The 23,363-nt window shown below is 31.7% G+C and overlaps 1 protein-coding gene across 1 annotated transcript in view; it reads left to right on the forward strand.

The window, feature by feature from the left end:
* LOC129227596 (protein maelstrom homolog) overlaps positions 1-20,051 on the forward strand; it is a 44,375-nt gene extending 24,324 nt beyond the window's left edge. The window contains exons 5-12 of the mRNA XM_054862178.1: positions 2,637-2,678; positions 5,086-5,271; positions 6,256-6,397; positions 7,648-7,710; positions 7,791-7,899; positions 11,394-11,463; positions 15,532-15,690; positions 18,907-20,051. Of these exons, the coding sequence (XP_054718153.1) occupies positions 2,637-2,678; positions 5,086-5,271; positions 6,256-6,397; positions 7,648-7,710; positions 7,791-7,899; positions 11,394-11,463; positions 15,532-15,690; positions 18,907-18,950 (815 nt within the window). The 3' untranslated portion in view covers positions 18,951-20,051. The remainder of the gene's footprint in view (positions 1-2,636; positions 2,679-5,085; positions 5,272-6,255; positions 6,398-7,647; positions 7,711-7,790; positions 7,900-11,393; positions 11,464-15,531; positions 15,691-18,906) is intronic.
* The last annotated feature ends 3,312 nt before the right edge of the window (positions 20,052-23,363 follow it).

A 23,363-nucleotide genomic window follows, 5' to 3' on the forward strand; every position in this document is an offset into this window, starting at 1 on the left:
TCCATTTCCCATTGGTCAGCTCGAAACTCTTGCTCAAACTAGGATGCATAGCAACAAGCTACATCAGCATTGCTCCCAAGCATCTTAGAGCGTGCTTCATACAAGAGCCAATTAGTGACAAAGTTAGCAAGCTGTTAGTATGGTTCAGATCTGCACAAGAGCAACTTAGGAAAATGAAAGTGACAAACTTATTATAAGGAAAAATAGGATAAACACATAAGTATGTTCACTTTTTATGTTTGACAATTACCTTCTTGCTCTGAAATACTTCATTCATACTTTGGTAAACAGTGAGAATCAAAATAAGAGTATCTATACTGTTAATTTCTGTGTGCGTCTCTCTGTGTGTCTTTAACTCTATCTGCTCCAGACTGGACGTGTCTACCTGGTCAATACTAGTACCATTGGATGCAGGACAGAAGATAATCTGCCCAAATTCCAGGTGTAAAAGCATTAAAACCATTAACAAATGTATAAAAGCCATTGTTCAACAATGACTGTGATCGACAATGAATTTTCAGTTGAAGGCTTATCTACATATTAGCATGAAATTAGTTTTAAAATATTCTAATTCATGTTCTAATTACCTTAGAACATTGAAACAAGTTTTCTCTGATGCAGAAAATTCAGGGGCTTCTATGGACATTTAATATTAATCTGCAATCATTTTTTCACCCTCATATAAGAGAATTTTTGCAAAAATATTGATTAAAATTGGATTGTAACCCTATCACCTCTGGGCTGACAATGTCTACGAGGTCAATACGGTACCATTGGATGCAAGGCATTCAGGGAAAGCTATCCCGTCCTGCCTCACACCTCTAAACCTTAAGGGTCCGGATATCTAGGGGTAAAAAACATTGATATCATCAATTTTCACCTGATGTATTGAGCCACTGCAAGTGGCGAAGTGGGTTGGCGAGCAAAGCCCTTTAGTCTGTATTATTTCTTTGTCCTTCTGTTTACGTGTGTGCCTATGACCCTGTCTTTTCCAGACAAGCAATGTCTACCAGGTCAACACTGGTACCGTTGGACCCAGGACATCTAGAAGAAGCCTTTCCACCATATCTCAGCCCTTTAAACCTTAAGGGTCCAGACATCTTGGAGTAAATACATCAAAATCATCAGTTGTCACCTGCTGTAGGCTGTGTGTGACTGTAACCCTGTTTTCCTCCGGACTGGCAATGTCTACCTGGTCAACACTGGTACCGTTGGATACAGGACATCCATGGAAAACCATTCCGTAAACTCACTCCCCTCTAAACCTTAGGGCTGTTCATCCAGACCTGAGGATGTTCTGAGCAAGAAAAAAAAAATTAAAGAAATGAAAAAGAATAATATCATCAATTGTCACCACAGGTGCAAACGAGGGTTGACGAGCAAAGCAATCAAGAGACAGAACCCCTTAGCGCCAAAGCAGAATACTACTAAATTTGCGACGAACGTCGCAGAACAACGTCGCAGAACAGAATGCCTAAGCTGCAGAACAATTCTGTTCAAATGTGAGAGGAAAACTCAAACAAGTTTTCTGCAGAAACTGCAGATTTTCTACAAATATCTTCCAACTCAAGAAAGAATTTTGCAAAAAGTTCTGATTTTTCTAGCTTGTTTGGTTCCTCTTTTCCTTATTTTTCCCAATCGACCTTCATCCACTGCATTTTCCTCCATAGACATATATTTTAGAGACGTGCCAACATTGAACACGTCCATCGCCGAAAATTGTGCGTCTTGTTTGAGATTTCAATCCTTAAGCATCCTGAAAATATTTCAACTAATTAGAAAGTTTTGGAGTGTTTTATTATACACTAACTTAACTCGACTCATTTTACTTATTATTGTAGTAATTTATTTATTACCGTTATTTTAATTCCCCCCTTCATGCCATGTAAAATTAACCAAACAAACCTAATTCGATACCTAGGTTCGGATTTATATAAAATTTTATATCTTTGCTTTTTCTATGCATTTTAGGAAGCATATAAAATATTTTTGGAGAATCTCATTTAGTTTAGGTTCTACAGAAATGCCAACAGAAAATCAAATCATTTTATGTTGCAGAACATTGTCAAGTGTTCTGCTTTGGGGGGACCCTTAATAAACATTAACAAATTCTCCCCGTCTAACTATCTTATAAATAAGCTTATAAGCTCAACTAATTTCATTGAAATTTAAAAAAAAAAAAAGCATCAAGTTCCTTATACAAAACTTAAATTTTCAAAATCCCACTTAAAATTTTGGTCAAAGTAGGAGACCACACCTAACTCTTTTCTTTACTGTGAACCCTAGTAGAGCTAATGTTTAAAGATTTCTTTAATTTATATAACAAACATGTTCACAGTCAAAATTGTTATTTTCTTTATATTCAAAAAAAAAAAAAAAGATTTTCGTTTGCAAAATTTTTTAAAGGGTTCATTTTTGTGATTACGACTTTAGCTACATTTTCTAATATGTATATAAAAACTATACATTAAGATTGACAATATGTGTTAAAACCAAGTATTATGGGGGGGGGGGGTTGCTGTTTCTACTTTCTTCTGTTCATGTGGTCAATAGACAACATAAACATGCACACACATTTATTTATAGATTTTAAACATGAAAAACTTCTGTTATTATATTTTGTGTTTCTTCTTTAGGTTCCATTCCAATAGGTTATGCTGGTAAAGCTAAACAGCTGAGTAAGTTTGTTTATTCTTTAAACATATATGGTTTTAATACTTTTTTTTAAAAATGTATGTCATTTGATAAGTTGTTTTACCAATATTTGCCAGCTTGGTTTCCTCCCCCTCCATTATGACTTTTCCATTTAGAATAAATTTTAAGAATACGACTTTTATTGTTAATCTCAGCTTAATTTTGCGTTTGAAAATCTTATATTTTCTTGAATGAGAAAAATATTTTCTATTTTTTCCCCATTCAATTGCATTTGAAGATTTTATATTGCTTCCTAAAAGCAGTTAGTATTCGTTCATTTATTATAGAGTCCATTACTGGAAACATTTTTATTTCTAGACAGAAAGCTATAAAAGAGTGGGGGGGGGAGATGTTGATTCACTGATCTCATCTGTGTTTTTATTTTTAAGTTCTGTAGCTCTTAGTCTTAAATTGGGGTTAGAAACTCCTTTTAATTTATACTTAACAATGTAACTTCTAAACTGACAAAATTATGTTGAGTTGGAAAAGTTAATAGAAATAACCTGTAATTTGACCTCTGCTTTAGTACAAAAGGGAAAAAATGTCTTTTGCAGTAATATTAGCAAGATTTCACATTAAGTTCTATTAAAATCAGTTTCTCTTTATCAAATTTATTTTTTTTAAATTAAATAAAAACACTTAAAGTTATGGTCAGTGGTGTTCCCACAAAGTATTTTTCATATATGCCGTATGCTCTCAAACATTTTTTAGACACATAGCATATACCCTCAAGCTTTGAAATTTTCATGCTATCTCATAGCATTAATATGTGGTCCCATACACATCTTGTGTGTAATGGATTACTCGGAGTATACCCTCAGAAAAGTTGATGAGAGCATCACTGGTTATGGTTATCATAAATTTACATTGGTCAAATCCAGATACCTTTGATAAGAGGGGGAGGGAGGTACCAGTATAATGTTTTGCCAATCAAATTTTGGCTAAAAAATTTTCAACTATTTTAACATTTCACAGAGTTTCATATTATTTTTGTAGCACATTTATTTTTTGTTCAAAATTATGTTTTAAAAATATGAATTGAAAAAAAAAATTGAAATCAGTTAACATTTGAAAAACAACTGTGAGAGAACATTTTCCTTTCTTTGATGATGGGTTTTCCATAACCGTAAAACATATGTTCTTCTCACAATCTTGTTTTCTCCTGATTTATGACAATAATTTGGTTATTGAATAATAAACACGGATTGGCATAAATCGTAAACATGATTGCATTGCTGCTGTTCGAGTCCTTTACTAGATTTTTATAATTCTTGCTATAGGAAACATGTTGGAAATCCATGCCGATAAAAAAGACAGTTACTTTGACTAAGAGCAGCACCGAACATTGAACAATATACAGCAAAACATAACTAACTATGCAGGAGCTTGTTGCTCATCACTAGCACATTTCTACTCATGTTCGCTAGTCTGTTTCCCCTACGTCTCTATGGTTATGATGAAACATTCAGTAGTTCGATACACCACAGTTACCTAATACTTCAAAAGTTGTTATTCTAAAAAAATAACAACTTTTAGAATTTTGAAGTTATTATTCTAAAAGAATAACAACTTATCAAAAGAACAACTTTTCAAAAGTTGTTATTCTTTTAGAATAATAACTTCAAAAGTTATTATTCTAAAAGAATAACAACTTTTGAGCATCCTCCTCAGTTATTATTCTAAAAGAATTAAAAACTGAGAATTGTATCATAAAGTGGCAATCATTGAATCATATGTGTGTACATTCAATCTTTCTTATAAAGATGCAGGAAAATTTCTAGAGTATTCACAGCATATTTATAGTTTAAGATATCAAAGATATCTGGAAGATTGTATAATTAATCCATAGGTTCGCTATTTTTATAGCTTTTACCTGTCAACTTTAGTATGAGTAGGAGTGTATAGAATAAAATTTCCCTTCTCAATTAAAAAAGAAACACACTCATTTTTGGGTCATCTTTAAACTCGAACATTTTTCAAATCAGAACAAAGGCTTGAAATGTTCTGTTGAAATCCAGGTGGCTTAAAATTGCAATATTATTTCATATGCATGCTTGAAAGAAATAAATATTCATTTTGCCAATGCAGAAAAGTTATTACTTGTTGCACTTCTTAATTTTCTCTCAATGAAGCTCAAATTACTGGTTGTGAAAACATTTATTATGCCAATATGTAATCCCCTCCATAACTTAGAGCGATTTAGAAGTATTTACATCTGCAATTTAAGTAGATAATTTTGTCTAACTCCATTGTTTGTAATGTATGTTCTTAAATGAACTCTGTTAATGTTGCTCATTCACTTAATTACTGCCTATTTTCTGCCTTTTGCAGAAAGCAAATTGCTTTTAAACTGTGTTTATTAGAAGTTTTTTATTTTTATGCTACCATTAGGTGAAGATAAGCATCAGATTAGTGTTTTTGGTGAAGTGGGTGCCGAAAGGGATATGGTTGCAGTATATAATGATATTCTTCAATTCACTACAACTCACAGGGATGATGAATACCCTCCAGTTTTTTGTCTTTCAAGTGAAATGGAAGTTACGATAGGGTGCTTGGATTGGCTGGCTCATAAAGCTAGTAAGTAACTAAATATTATTTTATAATTATTTCCTGGTGATACCACATTTTGTTTTTCCAAATAAAATTATTCATTTATTTATATGTATGCTTCCCTGTGAATTTGTTTCACTAGTATTTGAGGTATAGCGTTATGGGGTTTTTAAAATCTATGAAAGTTCTCCAAAGTTAATTTAAATCATGTTTTACTGCAGTTTAACTTCATCCACATTAGTCAATTTTTTTTTTTTTGCTATTTTTCTTAATTGCTTTGCATTAAGCATAACTTAATGTACAATTTTGTTCTATTCACTTTAGCAGTTCATCTTGCTGCCTTTACAGTATTCATAGTTCAGTGAAATCCCGTTTCAACGAATATCAATACAACAAAATATCAGTTACAGCAAAATAAAATTTCAGTCTTCATTTATTTTCCATTACAACGAAATTCTCGTTACAACAAACAAAAATTTGTGGTCCTTGAAGTTTGTTATAACAAAAAAACTTTGTTGTAACAGAACTTAGTGATTTTTTTTTTTTTACTTAAATGCTTTTTGGCGTAGAAGAAATGCTTATGCAAGACTAAAAAAAACAAATGTTATTATTTTTTTTAATTTTGTTACACTTACTGAATTTGCTAAAGATTTTGAGCCTAAGGTGATTTGTACGAATATTATTTTGTATTAAAATTTCAAGACTCAAAATCTTGTTGCTGGCTGTTGAGCTCCGGAAAGAAAACTTTCGCCAAAGTTTGTACAGTATAAAATCCTGAGAAATTGTTTGCGTTAAAGTCTTAAAATAGACGGAGCTTTCAATGATCAGCACCTTTTGAGAGAGGAGGCTCATTATTTGAGAAGAGTAAAAAAAAATTGGGTTTAAAAAGCTGTTTTTATTTGTGAGAATTGTTTTTTTAATATGCAACCCCCCCCCCCTTCTTGAATGCAATATTTAAATAATTAAAAAAATAGTATGCTTTATTTAATGTTTTGTTAAAATTCTTTTTAGAAAGGAAGAATGAGTTTGATGTGTGGGATGCTTCTTACTTGTTGTTAATACTACGTAATGCAACCGGTGCACCTCTGCCGTCTGTGATCATTGCTGAGGATTTATTGACAAAAAGTACTTTTGATTTTCATGCTGATACTAGGTGTGAACAAACTTTATTTCTTAAATTTTGTTGTTGGCCTCATAGAACTCTTATTTTTTTATTATTTCAAAAGCATGTTTTTGTGTTACAAACGTCTACACGTAAAACATAATTTGTATAACATGTTACTGGAATAATTTTAAAAAATTAACTTAGAGGAGGGAAAAGATGAAAATGCTACTTGTAGTGATCAAACAATGTTTACGTTAGAACCTAGGGGTGGCCACAGATCAGGAATTATGAGGAATTTGAGCAATTCAGAAAAAATCGGGGAATTCTGGAAAGTATCGGAAAAAATCCCTAGCCGTTGTCATAAGATTGGTAGCTGTTTCTGCATTTTTTATACGTTCCTGTAAAATACCGCTCAAAATGGAATAAATCCTGAAGTCTTTCATCAAAGATTCTCTGAAAAAAAGTGAAAAAAAAATTGCGTTTCGCTAATGCAGTACACTGCTCTTGAAAAGTACCTAATTTAAGTGATCCTGTTTTAAATTTTTCCTTACTCCAAATTTTCAGCAATTCTATAGTTAATTACTAATAATATTCATTGTGTTAAATGGTTAAAAAAAATTCTAAATCTATTTACTTTAATAAATTCTTTTCTTTGTTTTTATACTTTTGATGCATTTTGAAAAATCTGATTATTTGTATCTGATAAGAGAACCAAATTTCTCTCATTTTTGATGCTTACTATACTTAATTAGAAGGGGCAAATTAATGATTATTTTTTTCCTTTTTTAAATCATAAATTTAAAATTTTCAAGCGAAGTTCTGTGTTCTTTATGAGTTTCAAAAAGTTAAATGCTGATTTGCTGATTAAGTTTTGTTTGCTTAAATTATGTTCATAGTAAGTTTTTATGTTTATCATAGACTAATGTTTCTTAATTTCCTTGATGAGGGAAATTCTTTTCACGGTTCACTTTTTTTCATCTTTCCCCTGATTTTATTTCAATTGTATTAATTGCATGAAATATTCTGAAAATACTTGACTTGCATACACAAAAACAGCACAAAACCATTTTTTTTTTTTGCTTAAAAAATTAGAAAAATAATTTGAATTTTTTATATTTTCTGAAAATAAGGTTTACTCTAAACTGCACTTTCTGAAGTGAAATTTTATTTTTAATAGAACAGCTTTTGCATTTTGTTTTGCATCAAATATATGTTTTTAAACATTAATACTAAAAGTATATTAACTTCAAGTGGTTTTTATGCTTTATTTCATTTTATTTATTTATTTTTTGATCTAGGTGCCCATTTCATGAAGAAAAAGATAGTGTCTATTGTGCTTTAGGATATTCAAAACGTCTTTGGTTAGTAGCTATTTTGCTTTTCCTTACATAAAAGTATTTTATGTTCTTAGAAATTGAATTTTCAACTGTCAATATTTCAGTTTCTTGCTGTCTGATGCTGTAGCTCCTTATTTTGATGTTGAATTGACTGAGAAGCATCTTCCCTGTATGGCTAATGAAGTAAAAGAATATAGAATTACTGTTGGAAATGTAGGTTCAAGTTTATTATTCTACATTTTTTCCCCTTTAATCTCAACATTGTTTTCTCAAAAAAAAAAAAAAAAACACACACACACACAAAATTTCTTCCTGACAAACAAAATTGATTAGGTTTTTATATAGTTGCATTTGTTGTGCAAAAGATAAAATTATGCTCAAAATATTAAAGTTCTAAAGGATTTCTGTAAAGGAGAATTTTACATAACATAGGTAACCATGTTTTTTTAGGCTATACATAAAATGGAGTAAAAATTGAGATGTGGATTAAAGATTTGTTGCAGGGTGCAAAAGTTATCTTTTAAACATACCATCACACATGCATGCCCCTCCCTATTCAATTAATTTCTTCAGAATCTTAAGGTACTTAATATTTATCGAAAATAAATTTTAATGTAAATTTAAAATTTATAAATAAAACTGGATTAAAAAAAGAATTTATTTTACAGTAGAAAATGTATGTGCTGATAATAAAAAATCACGGGGGGGGGGGGGAGAAAGATTAAATGTCGAATGTATATTTGCGTCTAAAAATACAGGTAAAGGAAACAACTTAAGTTGCAAAAATAAGTAAATATTTGAACATAGTGCTTGCCTTATTTCAATTAAAAAGTTATCAGTTGAGCATTTTTATTTATTACAATTAGCATTTTGAGGTTTAACATAACATCACGTAAATCCTCATGCTTTCAACTTATCTTAAATAATTGTTTAGGGATAATTAAGTCATTCCATCTCAAATTACTTTTTTTATTTGTTAGCAAATTATTAAAACTTGTAAATATTGAAGCATTGCTTTGTTTATAAAAAGTATTAAAAACTACTGCTGTAGTATTCTACAGACTACAGAGAATGAAATTGAAGTTTTGTCTGCCATAAAAAAATATCTTAGCAATATCACTCGAATGACATGTCACATTATGTTTTAAAGGGGCACAATTCTAACTTGACATCATTTACTTCTGCAGAAACTGCACGAGAAAGCCAGAATTGTACTGCTCAAATTAGAAAGAAAAAATTAATATTAAGAATATTTTTGCATCAAACAATTTTGTATATTCTGATCGGAATTTTAGTTGTTTTAAGAGGCAAAATGTATTCTTGCATTTAGCAATATTTCTTTTTGATAAAAGCAGGAAATATTTTTGTTTTCATATTAAATGATGTTTTTATTTTATTTTACTTTTTTAAGATTTTCTTTTTACTTATTTGGTTAAAAAAAAGAAATTATTTTTATTAGGGATGCACCGGATAGTGATTTTGCCGGATACCGGATATCCGATGCCCCCTTACCTGCCGGATACAGGAAATCCAACGGATATCCTGCATTTCAATTGCATTGCATGTTTGCATATTTTTCTACAACGCCGTTTCAAAACAATAAATCAGACTGCATCCACATATCATTTCTTTAAAAACATGTTAAGTACATTCAAATGTACTTTTTTAGAGCCTCTATATTTTAATTTAGGAATTGTGCTACCGTACATACTCGCGTATAAGTCGAGAAATTTTGTCCAAAAAATGAGATCAAAGGAAGGGGAGTCAACTTATACGCGGGTCAAATTTTCCGAAAAAAAATTTCCGATCAACGAGAGCTGGGAAGCTACGAGAAATGCCCATGTGCGGTTACAGGTAGTTGCTGATAAGTTGATCGTGTGAAAAAGTAAACTTATTCAAAAATAATAACTAAAAAAACCTAAATAATACACATAAATAAAGATAATTTTATTCCTCTTTATTAAGGATCAAATCAGCAATTAACAAATATCGTGAAACGTATGAAAATATTTATCGTCAACAGTCACGCCATTCAGACTGAGAGTACGTTCGACGAGCACGACTGGGAGCGACCGGTTAGTTCATCACGTGACAGCTAATGATCACGTGCTCAAATCAACCAATCAACTGCTTAGAATGGTAACCGCTGCGGTAACCGGTTGATCATAGAACGCCGCGGTTAGTAACTGGTTACTTACCGGTTGACCGGTGAGGTTCGTCGAACGCATCCTCTGATATCATTGACGATTCTGCAGCCGCCGATGTATACGATGACGCGGTGATGACGGAAGCGGACTTTAATGAACTTTTTTTTGCGTCCGACTCGGAATCCGAGTTTGAAGGCTTTTAGAAACGTTTTCCTATTTAATTCCTATTTTATTTGTAAATAAATGTGTTCATTATTTTGAAATTTCTTTGAAAATAATTCGCGATGTTTTTGGAAAGTATGGGGGTCGACTTATACGCGGGTTTTAGATTTTTTCTGGATTTTTTCTCTGAAAAAGGGGGGATCGACTTATACGCGAGATCGACCTATACGCGAGTATATATGGTATATATAAAATGAAACATTAAAATATTGTTTTATTTCGACAGATTTTTTCGAAAGAGACAAACTTTCGGCAAAAGTTAATTTTGTATGTAATGTACACATGGTTTAAACTTTTAATTATTCATAGTTGAAATCTTAAAGGTTGTATAATGAGTCGTATTTGTTATTAGATTTGCATGACGTGTAGAAATTTTTTTAAACTTCATCATAAATAAACTTAAATAATCAACTTAAAATTTTACTTTAATTCCAGAAATAAAGGTACATTTTCTCTAAAGATGCAAATTAGCATCTTAAATACAGGGTCCCCCCCCTAAGAGCAAGGGCCCACCCCCTAAAAATCATAAATACCCCCCAAATAGAAAGCCCCCTCCCCCCCAAAAAGAGAAAATACCCCTAAACACCCCCCCCCCTAGGTGGGCAACCCAGTTAACAAATTAATAAACTTATGCTAAAATAATCAACTGAAAATTTTACTTTAATTCCAGAAAACAAAGATTCACTCTCTTAAAAGATGCAAATTAACATCTTAAATACAGTATTAAGAGTCATTCTCAACCCGTTCACTTTTTAAAAACAAATTAATAAACTTACGCTTAAATAATCAACTTAAAATTTCTCTTTAATTCCAGAAAATAACGATTCACATTATTAAAAAATGCTAATTAATATCTTAAATATATTATTAAAAGTTAAAATTTAAAGCAGCAATTAAAAGAGTGAAAGCTTTAACTGGAATTTTTGCAAAAGTAAATTCAAAATTAAACCCTCATTTTGTACCGGATAACCCCACATCAACCCCTGATATCTCTCACATTTTTACCGAATAACTGCCCGGATATCCTGCAAAAAACTGTCGGATATCCGGATCCGGAGTGGCTTGTCGGATCGGATACCTCATAGTTCCGGATAGTTAAAAAATCAGCCGGATACCGGATAGATACCGGATATCTGGTGCATCCCTAGTTTTTATGTTCTATTATATGGCATCAAATGTGCCATTTTATTTGACTTGTGTACAGGTCAAAAAATGTTTTACAAATTATACTCAATGGGGGAAAGTAAAATAGTAAAATGCCTTGTTTTTAGACTTTCTTTTTGATAAAAAAAATTTTAAACTGTGCAGTAAGTTTTTTTTTTTTTTTTTTTTTTGCAGGATCGATCAAGACCTATTACTGGTGCTGGCGCAGGTTTCAACCGTCCTTTAAGATTAGACAACCCCACAAGTAAGTTCTTAATTAGTTTTCTGCAATGGACACTTTCGTGCAGGCAACAGATGAGCTAGCCAAATTTCGGCAATTTTCCTGCAGATTTAGTTTATATTGAAAATAGCTTCAAATTCTTAAATTTCTAGGTTCGAAAATTGAACCCTTTTTTAATTTTGGTTTTCTTCTTCTTGAGGTAAAACGTGGAGACTAGAAAAGAATAGGCTCATTTCTAGTCTAAAAATGACTGCTTGAAGGTAAGTGAAAATGAACCAAATAAGAAACCTTTTTTTTTTCTCTATAGCTTTCAAAAAGTTTCATATGCAAAGAGAAAGAAAGGGAAGAGGGTAGAGGGATTTATCTTGTCGATTTTGTATTAAAAATTTGTAAAATGAATTGATAAAACTAATAAAAATTTCTGTTAATTAACCCTTAAAAAGAAATTTGTGGTCTCACAGACCACTCAAAAGTTCATCCAATCACCCCTATTTCGTTTTCAGTCCGATTGAATGGTTTTCCCCTATAGCTTTTTGTTTTGGGATCTTGAACCCCCCCCCCCCCTGTTTATCGGTATCTTTTAGGCAAGTGCATCTAGTTCAAATTTCATTGCATTCTTTAGAAGCGGTCTGTGAGACTGCACCTCCCCTTTAGTGTTACAATTTTCGACAGTAGTAGACATGGCTTTTAAGGTTAGAACCGCGGATATAGGTTCATTTATCTTATCTGCGTTATGCGGAAGGGATACAAAATATTCTAAATAAAGTTGAGATTGGTTTTAAATGTTTACAAACGTTACGCAATGATGTTCAATGGAAAATGAAGGCTAGTTATTCCTCCAAATACGACATGAAATACTAATAGTTAAAGTATGGTCAAAATTTTCCCGTAATGTGATATATAATCAATTTTCTGGTACTAAAATGTCCTGTCTATATTGGAGAACTAAAATGAAATCATCAAAAAATAATAGATTCATTTTTATTACAAGTAGTTATTTACTGCTGCATATGATTTTCTTGAAAAGTCTTAAGATTCTAGCAAACTTTCCTCCGAAAAGGTGTATTTCAATTCAAAATTCAAAAAATATTTTTTCCTCATGCTAATATAAGTTCAAAGAACATCTAAGAGAAATTACAGGAATGTATCTTAATTACACAATTTTTTAAAAAATTGTAAATAGAGCAGTCTCTGAGACCTCACGTCCCCTGTTACGTCCTACTTTTTTACCTCTCCTGTTACGAGTTAAACTACCTTAAAATTCTGTTACGACAAATACCAATACAAGGAAATTTCAGTTGCAACAAATAAATTTTTAGTCCTGATTTTCTTTCCATTACATTGCTTGAATTCATTACAACGAACAAAATTTGCAGTTCTTGAAAATCATAACAAAATTTCACTGTATTTGACAACACATGTGTTATTAATTCTCTCTGTGAGTAAATGATATTAGTTTAACTGTCCATTTTTTCCCTTAACTAGCTAACGAAATATATTAGCCTAATGTAAACACTAGGCAAACATATTTCATTAGTTAGTTTACATTTTTGAGAAATTTTAAATACTATGGGAAAAACTTTTAATTTTATACTAATCTAGAAGACCCGACAGACGTTGTTGTGTTCAAACTTTGTAGATTGAAAAGTTAAAAAATTTCAATAAGCTATTGCACGTTTGAACCGTTGTTTTGAAAAAAATAAGTGAAAAGAAAATGATTTAAGCTGCTTGGTGTCAGAATGCGTATATTTATTACAACTTGATTTATCTAATGCCCACTAAGCAGTTGTTTTATTAACTATTTTTCCCACCGTACTTGATGGTTTTTTCCTTCAGCTACAGTCAAACGATAAAAAGCGTCCTCAAATATTAAGTGTAAAAAACTAACTACCCATCTAGAAGAAACGCGAAATCCCGTTGCAACATCCCTCATATGAAAAAGAATAAAATAATTGATTGGATATCGTTAAAAAGAAATTATAAAGGTAAAAACTGTTCTCTGAATAAGCGAAAATCACTCATCCCTCCCCCCCCCCTCGTTGTAAAATAAACACATTCTTCAACTAAAATGACAAAAACCATTTAAAAATGAAAAGCAATTCTTTGCAATTTGAAATATTTCGCCAAATAAACAAAAAAAATACAATAAATTACATTAACAATAGCTTTAAAATGTAAACAAATGATCATGCAACTCTGTTGTTTATAGCCAAAGTCGCCAAGCCACCACGTTACTGTAATCCAGCCGATCAGTGAACGAAGTCAACTCCGACCGATAGCAGTCCGATCTTTTGAACGAAAACGTTTAAAACTTCATATATTGCCTAATTTGTTCTTTCCACCAAAGATGAAGATCTTCCGGGGATATTTCGATAATTGGGAATCTGGCGATCTTTTTTCATTGGCGTCAGTTTTTGGCTCCAGCGCCTTCGCGAGAGGTATTTTTTCGTTGCAAAGCTAAACAAAGAGAACGGAAACATCTATTTACATAGGGCTACTATAAATCAGCAGGGTTACTAAAATAAAGTTAACGCCACAAATGAGACGACTGCGCCAGATTCCCAATTATCGAAATATCCCCGATCTTCCACTGCACTGATCTTTTGTGTATAGAACTACCCTGTTGTAATTTATCTGGACAAAAATAAAATTTGTTTCGTCTTTAAATTCCATCATCTTTTCCAATTGACTTTTAAGCTATTTTATTAAAAGTATCCATTTTATCTGATACTTTTCAATGAAAACAAAGCAATCTTAAAGCTTTGCAACAAATGGTATAGAATAAAGTCACATATAAGACTTGTCACTCTATTGCATATAAACTGTAAAGTCGAAGAAAGCTGGTAAATTAATATTGTCATGAGCATGAATAAATTCTTGATAAAAAGATTTTAAATGTGCACACATAAATTTTATTTATTTTATTTATTTATTTTTTTTAAGTGAAAAAGTTTTAAGATTACACGTAAATTATAAAATTTATTCTGTAATGGTATGTATAATTAGTGACTACTTAAGAACAGCGAAAACAAAAATGTTTTGTTTTATTTAGGGTATTTTTTTTAATTTTATATAGAGAGGAGCGGATGCAGATTCATAATAAAGTTGACAAAAATCAAGCGTATGCTCAAAATAGCAATTTTTGTGTTGATATTTGTTATTTATTACCATAAAAATGTCCTAAAATTTTGTCTAAATTGCGTCCTAAATTTTTCTCTGCCTCCACTCTGACCCATGAAAAACAGAAAGAAGCAAACTAAAATAAATTTGAGGGAGAGGGATTTCATTTGCAAAATTTCAACTTATCTTTGAAGCAAACTAGTATTCTTAGTTGTCAAGTAAAATGGATTTTTAGAATTTCAAATGAGCTTGATACTTTAAGGTAAGTGATGAACTGATTTGAAGATTTATGCACCCAAAAATAAATCCTTTACACAGGATTTTGGAAATCCAAAGATGCTATACAAAAATTTTAAATCCACATTCCTTTGGGGCATCTGAATTTGATGTTTATCTCAGTTCAACCAAAAGGAAGGAAAGGATCTGAAGTTAAAGCATTGTTAACTTTGTTTCTATTTAGCTTATCTAACCCCAATAAATATTTTTGTAGCAGAATTTTTTAAATATTTTTTTAATGTTTGGGGGGAGGAGGGGGCATTATTTTCTCCTGAAGCTAACCAGTTTTTCAAGGATGCCTGTAACAATAGAACCAAGGTTGGATAAGACTCGGTTCAGCCTTGTTTCATGTAGTTTATGTAATTAGAAAATCAATTTTTATCTTAATTTGGTTATAAAATTACAGCTTGTTCCATTCTTCATAAAATTTAATTTTATCAATAAAAAGGATATAACTGGTTAAAAGTTTTAAATTGAAACTGTTCTGTAAATCTTACTTACTAGATGTTGCAATATGTTCATTAACCATCAATGAGCTAGCTACTCTAAACTATATACTATTAAAATTAACTTGGCCAGTTAAAAATTATTCCTGAGCTTTTAGGATTCTTAATTTGTTTGTTTCTTTAATATTTTAGTGATCTCGTTTGAATGTATTCAATTTCGCCCACAAATATATTGTTTATTATTTTCAAGATTATTATGAAAATGAAGATGAGAATGAAGAAAACAAATTTGTTACTGTGCAAAGCAGAGCTCCTCCTAAAGTTGAAAAAAGGGAAGATAGACAACCTGTTGCACTTTGCTTGGCTGAAGAAATGCAAAGACTGAAATTAAATATTACTCCTGCCACAGGTACTTTTTATAATTCTAATATTTCAACATACTTACCAACTCTTCGAATTTAGGTCTTTGTCTTTGGGCTTTACTATATGTTCAGCACTTCCAAATGCAGATTGCCTTTTTTATTTGGAAAAATAAATAATAGTACAAAATTTAATGAATTTCTTTAAAAATATTTTAATAAAAAGAGAGTACAGGGAACTTTTTGGATCATTACTTTTTTGTTTTACGAAACTATTGAAAAGTTGTATATAGGATTTCAACTCCAGTCACAAAATCCAGCAAAGCACAACTTTTCACAGGGGAGACAAGTATTGTACTATATTGCTGTTATTGGTAATATACTGTTTTAACATTGATATTTATTACATCCGAAATGCTTGCCTTTTCCTCTTAATGACAAACGACAGGGCATCTGTAGTACAATTTTACAAAATGGATTCCACTAGAAAAACAGGTTATTTTGAAAACTCTTTAATTGTTTTGATGTTTTTGATAGTGTAATATTTAAGTACCTGCATTTGTTTGCTGGAGTTTAATTCTCCCTCCCCCTAAATGTCCCTTCTGCAGGTTAATTTAAATCATTATAGTAACTATCAAGCATCAATAACTGCATGGTCTGAAAGTGATGTAATGCTTTGGGTCCACCATTGATAACAGGGTTCGTACGCTCCGAGAAAACCTGGAATTGTCAGGGAAAATGACTTAGTTAAAAATGTCAGAGTAAAGTCAGGGAATTTTCTAATTTTGCACCCCAATCTCTATTATTACAGTGTTGTGTTGGCTCACACAGCCATGCCATTTCAGTGTTTTTCATTCTGTTTGGATCACATGTCTGTTATTAGCATCGGCCTATGATCGGCAGATATTGATTTTTGTTATGTATAATATGGTATTCTGATCAATGCAACAAGTTAATCATACTTTACTGAAAAATAGCTTTGCATTTCGCTCAATATGTTTTGTGTTATTTACTAATAAGAAAATTAAAAGAAGTATTGTAAACCAAAAGCGGATGCCAAAAGATTGCTGCCGAATTACAGCAAAACTCCAATATTACGCATGACACGTGGCATCAAAGTACTTAGTTTTCAACAAGTAGTAAGCAAATGAAATCAATTTTCAACAAAATGTTTAATTTTTTTAAAAAAACTTTTCAGAGAAGAAAGAAAAAGTTTCCAATGCTTTTTTTTTTTCTAAATCTAAGAGGAAAAATTTCAGTTCTTTTGCATTGCTACTTTAAATAATTTTAATTATTTCAAAATATTGTAACTTAAACTTAATTTTGAATGAAACGAGTAACCTAGAATTTTTTAAACGAGGGAAAACCTGGAAAAGTCGGAGAATTTTTTTTAACCGAAAGTGTATGAACCCTGGATAACCTGTTTTCTGAACATCCAGTACTTCAAGCTTATGGTGTACTAACCACCATTAAACAAGCATATTTTCAAAGAAGTACCCTGCAAAAAAGCCCATATAATATACTTTGTTTTGAAGAAGAGACAAGGTCATTTGCTCTCTACTCTTTTTCCCCATCCTGTTGATCCATTCGGTACCATTCTTGCGACTGCACACAACCCCCTTCCCCCATTTCTAGCTGGTAGCCGGTATTTCAACCCTAGCTTGTTTTTGGACCACTTCCTCCATTAAGGAATGCCCATAAATCATACAGTTCTTGTAACATAGATATGTGATAACATGTCAGTTACACAACTGTACTTTTTCAAATTCAGTGTTGTACCGATATAACGAAATGTCCGTTACAACAAACAAAACGTTTGGTCCTGTTTTAACACATTGACTGCATCGTCGACAGACTATATATGGACTCCCTGCGCTAAGCTAATTATTTGAAACAATTTGAAGGAAAACAGTTTTGTTGGACTTTTTCATGAATAATACAGCATATAAAACAAATTCTATATATATATATATATATATATATATATATATATATATATATATATATATATATATATATAATTTAAAATTTTCTACACTGTGATATTTTTTAAAGCAAGGGACAACACATAAGGTAGGTTTGGACGCACATGTTTTGCATCATAACGTGATCCCTGTCAATGTCATCATCGTCGTTCATCATCAGATAAATTAACATATTTCTCTGCATCATCGAGCGACATATACTTACGTTTGCTCATTTACGTTTTTATTTACTCACAGACTACAGCACAAAAAACTCGCACACTATCTCTTTTGATCGCGCGCACTCCTGCTTGCATCAGAAAATGTTTTCACAGCAAACGCAGTAGTGACCATCTTGTGTTCTCTTTTTGAACCTTCTCTAAGTGTTCGTCTATGCGCGGCAGAACAGCCATCATGAAAGCCGATGGAAATGGAACCCACTGAAAAAATATAGCAACGTGTTGGCTGGAGGACGAGTTATCTCTTCCCTATCGCATGCAGCATAATTCTGGAGGACGAGTCATCTCGTCTCTAGCAGTCAATGTGTTAACACCCATTAAGATTTAATGTACAAAAAATCTCGTTTTAACAAAACAAATTTTTTTTTTCAAAGATTTGTTGAAACAAAAATTTTTTTGCAACATCAGTTTCAATATTTTTACTTAATGCTGTTTTCAAAAAGTATGAAACGGCTTTCGCTAGTCGTAACGTGAAAGCTCATTTGAACTTTCGAAACAGAGCCGTTCAAGGTAGAAATCCACTTATGCTGGAATGTTAGTTGATGTGTGGCAACAAAAGCCCGTGTCTAGCCATGCACAGTCAATTTCTGCGCACCAAACGTAAGGCACCCTTCTAATTTGCAAGGGGTTCAGAATGTTTTCAGCTTTTCTTGTTGTTAATATAAGTGACGATCATAAATTAGAATCTTTTTTGATGTTCTCTGAAACCAAACCTCTTATACAAAAGAAAATACCAACACTTTTTGTGATGACAAGTAATGAATAAAAGTAGAAGGTTCAATATTTTTCTCTTTGTTTTTTCAGAATAAATAATGTGTTTATTTATATTTCAGATTGTTATTAATGGTAAATATTGCAAATTTAATTATATTAGCATGTAGATTTGCAAGTTTTAAAACATTTCGTTGCAACAAAATATTTATCGGTCCCTTGGAGTTTGTTGTAACGGGATTTCACTGTACACGTAAATTAATTTTAGTACTTTTTCATTTTTCAAATATATATTTATTTATTTCAATAAAACTTTCAATATAATTCTTTTACTATGTGCTGTGATTTATAGTTCCTGGCCATGGCATAGGAAGAGGATTAAGAAGAAAGAATTAACAAATGGCCATTGGGGGAAAGATGAATGTTTCTAGATGTCAACCTCAAATGGCAAAGTGTGACCAAGTTAAAGAAAAATTGGCCCTATTGTGTTCTAAAGAATTGACTTATACTGTGTTTTTATTAAGTTGTCATCTAAATCATTGTTTGAAGCATATTTTTGTGTGCCTTTTATCTTCCTCACTTTTTAAACATTTTCATTTAATAATATCCATTTTATACCATACATTAAATCAATGTTCTTTTCTAACAATTAGACGGACAGATCAACAACAATTCTTTTTTGTCTGTAATTTTATGTTGTAAGGTAATATTTTGGCTGTAGTGACTAAAATGTAATTTCATTTAAGTCTTATCATAAGTATGAAATAGGTAGCATTTTGTATATTTCAATATTGTTGTGATTGAAGTTTGAAAATTTATTGCAAGAATGTTTGCAAGTGTTTGTATTTGACTGCAATGAAACTGATGTTATTCAACACTCAATTTTTGAGCATCATCAAGCGTCAAACTGGATTAAGAAACACATCTTATGAGAATGTAAATAAGATATTCCTATTCGTTTGTGTCAGGTTTAAATTTTCATGTCAATAAGGAAATGAGCTTACTATTTGTAAATATACTGTATATTTTCTCTTTTTTTTTTTGTTTGCCAGCATTATATAATCCCCCCCCCCCCTTTCTCAACTTAAAAGGGCACATAATTTATAATTTAAGTCTTAATTCAAAGTACTGCTAATTATTTTCAACAATTTGATTAAAAACGAGTTGTTTTATTTTTGTAATTAAAGATAAAGGGCTAATATTAATTGATTAAATTTTTTGTAGAACTAAAGTTCGGGGGGTGCAAAAATGGCATGTGAACTGTGATAAACAATGTATCCCTATTCAACAATTCATGCTTTCGAATGTTATTGGTCTGGAAATTTCATCCAACTTTTTTCTGTCATCTCATTGTAATTTGTGTATTCCTTTTCATTTTCTTTATTTCATTCAACTATTTTCATATGCTTATTAAAAACTTCAAGTGTTTTATTTTTAAACAAGAAATTAATGTCCTGATTTTCTGTAACAGATATGATTTTAAATTTCAATAAATCAGAATTAAATTTATAGCTTTATTTGTGACTGTTTTGACTATATACACATTAGCTAATATTTCCTTTTCAATCATCAATGTAATATAAAATGACAAGGTTATTACATATTAGTTTACAGAGACAAAAAAGGAAAGAGTTGTGAGCTTGAACAGTAAGTAGTTTTGCTTATTAATTGAATATTTTATCACAATAAAAACTAGAATTTCTTGTGTATGTGCTAGTGTTAGTAAGTATTCATTTTTGATTAGTTTGCTATTTTGAACACTTAAGAAATTAATTTTTCTTCAGACTACAAGTGCAGCCAGATTACTGTTCTTGTGTTACAAATAAAATATTTACCTTTGTGTGATAAGTCATTATCAAACAAAATTACAAATTACACCATTACAATTGTTGATGTGTTCCTGGGTTACAAGGAACCTTTTTTTCAATGCAAAAAAAAAAAAAAAAAGGCTGGAATTCTTAACTCTATTTTAATGTAAATTTAACATCTTTTGCCCAGAATTTCATTTTGAAAATAAATTTTTTTTTTCCACCTTATATCCTGTTTAGCCATGATAAAAGTTTCTAATGTGTATGTACTAAGGTGTGTGTGGTGGTGGTGGGGGGGGGGGCATTGAGTCTTGGGGGGGGCACAATCAAATACAACTATAAATGATAAGGCAGATATTGAAAAGCCCGTAGGTTTAATTATTACAAGCAATAAAGTACACTGAAGGAATTGAAAACCCTGAAATATAAGAGGGCCGTCTCTTATACTAATGTGTTGTTTCTTTCATTTTGCATTTTTTATAAGCTGAGGAAAAAAAGGTGGAAACTTTTCAAGTATAGAAATACAATACCAACTGTCCCATGCTTCAGTCAGAATATGCTTGCAGCAGTGACAACTCGTGAGTTAATTTACCAGGTGGGCCCGCTGTTATCAGGGGCAACTCCTGGGGCAGTCTCTGTGACCTTCCAAAAATATCCTCATTTGGCAAACCTAGAGACAATATAGTTGTTCTAAGCCTAATGACTCTTAAAATTATGTTCAAGTATGTGTACATGCTCATAACTTAGCCCAAGAGTTCAAGTTCATTCGGTAAATTGCGAAAATTCCCCCTCTCAAAAATGTTAGTTTTTGTGTTATTGTTAAGTTTTTACAATAACAGTTATGCAGATGTAAGGCTCGGAGTTAAAATTGGTCATTTTCTCTTAAAGGGTCCGTAACTCTGGCAATGTTTGCAGAGGTGGTCACTTATCCTCCGTGTATAACTTTTTGCCAAAGCAACGAAGTCGGGGAATCCAACTAATTTTCAGGCATAGGAGTTGGAGTCAAGTGCTCCAAAATTGTCAGAGTCCGGAGTAGGTTGTCGAGCTATTTCCAATAAAATTTGTTTGAAGTAAATCCACCTTTAAGTTCGAAATAGATATATTGACTTTCAGTTTCCCCGTAGGCGCTAATGTAAACAGATTTGAATTGTTCAAAATTGAACAGAAAATTGCTCAAATGAAAAAGATATTTTCAATACATGTTCTTCATCAAAAGCTTTTTCCTACAAAGTTCGCTTGAAACCATTTCGCCTCTAAGTGCAAGATTAATTTTTGCTATGAAATTTCCTCGTAGGCACTAAAATGTTAAGGGTTTTTTTTTTTTTTTTTGAACCATTCAAAGTTGAACAAAAAATTGTTCAAAAGCAAAAAATGAAATATGAGAATGAGGCGTCCTTGCCGAAAGCTTTGAAACAAAAAAAAAATTTGTTTGAATCTGACTATTTGCTCACAAGTTAAAGGGGGGGGGGGACAAAATAAAATTAACAAGAATAAAACGTAATAAAAATTAACAAGAAGTTCCGTCAAGAACTAAACGAGCCTACTTTCCCATAGACCAATATCAACTTTCTAGTATCTAACCAATATTCTCAAAATTAGCTAAATAAAAAATTATTTCAAATGTAACTTAGCATTTTAACCTGATTTGTAGAAATAAAATATGCCTTCTTCATCTGAAAAAATAGTTATTGGGGGGGGGGGGGTGCACTGACATGCATTTTTTCCCCATCTCAATACCCTACTTTCCAATTTTTAATTTTTTCAATATTTATTTTATTCATTTTTGACTTTTTTTTTTGCGACATTTTTAAGATGCATTAAGCTTTTTTCTTCTTTCTCTGGCTTTTACTGGGAAAGTAGGCCAAGACGAAAAAAATGCATTGCGATGCATACAGGAAGGAATGTATAAAATTGTAAACCCCAGTACATGATAGTAAATTTAATATTTTAAGAAAGGAATGGTTAAAAATCGATCAAAAGAAAAGAGAAACAGAAGTAAACGAGGTAAGAGAATTTTATTCCCATACGCTTGGGCCAGCCTTTTTGTGACTATTGCTTCGCGGAAACACTCAGCGATTTGAGACACTTCTCTCCGTCCCACCTAGTGACGGATACAAAGAGGGGGGTCATGATCCCCCCCCCCCTATCCCCTACACCGTCCACATTGTGTTTTACAGGGTTCGTACGGGTCATGGAAATCCTGGAAAGTCATGGAAAAAACAAAAAAAAACAGAATTTCAGATCTGGAAAAGGCATGGAAAATTGAAATTTTCATTGAAAGTCATGGAAATTTATTTCAAGTCATGGAAAAATGTCCTGGACAAAGAGAAAGGAACAGTAACTAAAGGAGCATTAGAAATCTTGAGTGATTTAACAGTATTGTGCATAAAAGCTATTAAAAGTGGAAAATTGAACGATCCAAAAATCAAATCTGAATTTTGAAATCTCACTGCATCCACTTCTGTCGCAGCTGCTTGCCATTTTTTGCGATGTGATTTTACTGCCTGGGCATCATTTATTTTGAATTTTCTGTTATTTTCAACACTTCTTATGTTTCATAATCTGTAGTAGCAAAATTTCACGTTCTTAGTTTTGCCACGCCCACTCAAAAAGCAATTCAGTTGCATGCGAGTTCAATTCCATCACTTGTAAGAACTTTATGATTAAATGTTTCAGACTTTATCTTAATTTGTTGAATGTTTTAGAAAATATAGATATTAAGTGAGGCGACAGAATACAGAAGAAGAGGAATTCGAATGCTCCAAAACAGTAGTGCCCAACATACGGCACGCAAAACTAATCCATGCGACCCACTGCGACGTTCAATGTCGGGAATTAAACGTGTTCTGAAATTTCTGTACCTATTAATTTATATGCATTTGAAAATGCAGATTTGTAAACAAAACAAATATACTTCTGAATCAGAAGATTGATTCATTACTGAATGGTTTTTTCAAAAAAGATCTGGTTTGGAAACATAAAGAACTAAACTATGTGGCTT

This window comes from Uloborus diversus, chromosome 8, assembly GCF_026930045.1.
Source record: "Uloborus diversus isolate 005 chromosome 8, Udiv.v.3.1, whole genome shotgun sequence".
In the NCBI taxonomy this organism is placed as follows: domain Eukaryota; kingdom Metazoa; phylum Arthropoda; class Arachnida; order Araneae; family Uloboridae; genus Uloborus; species Uloborus diversus.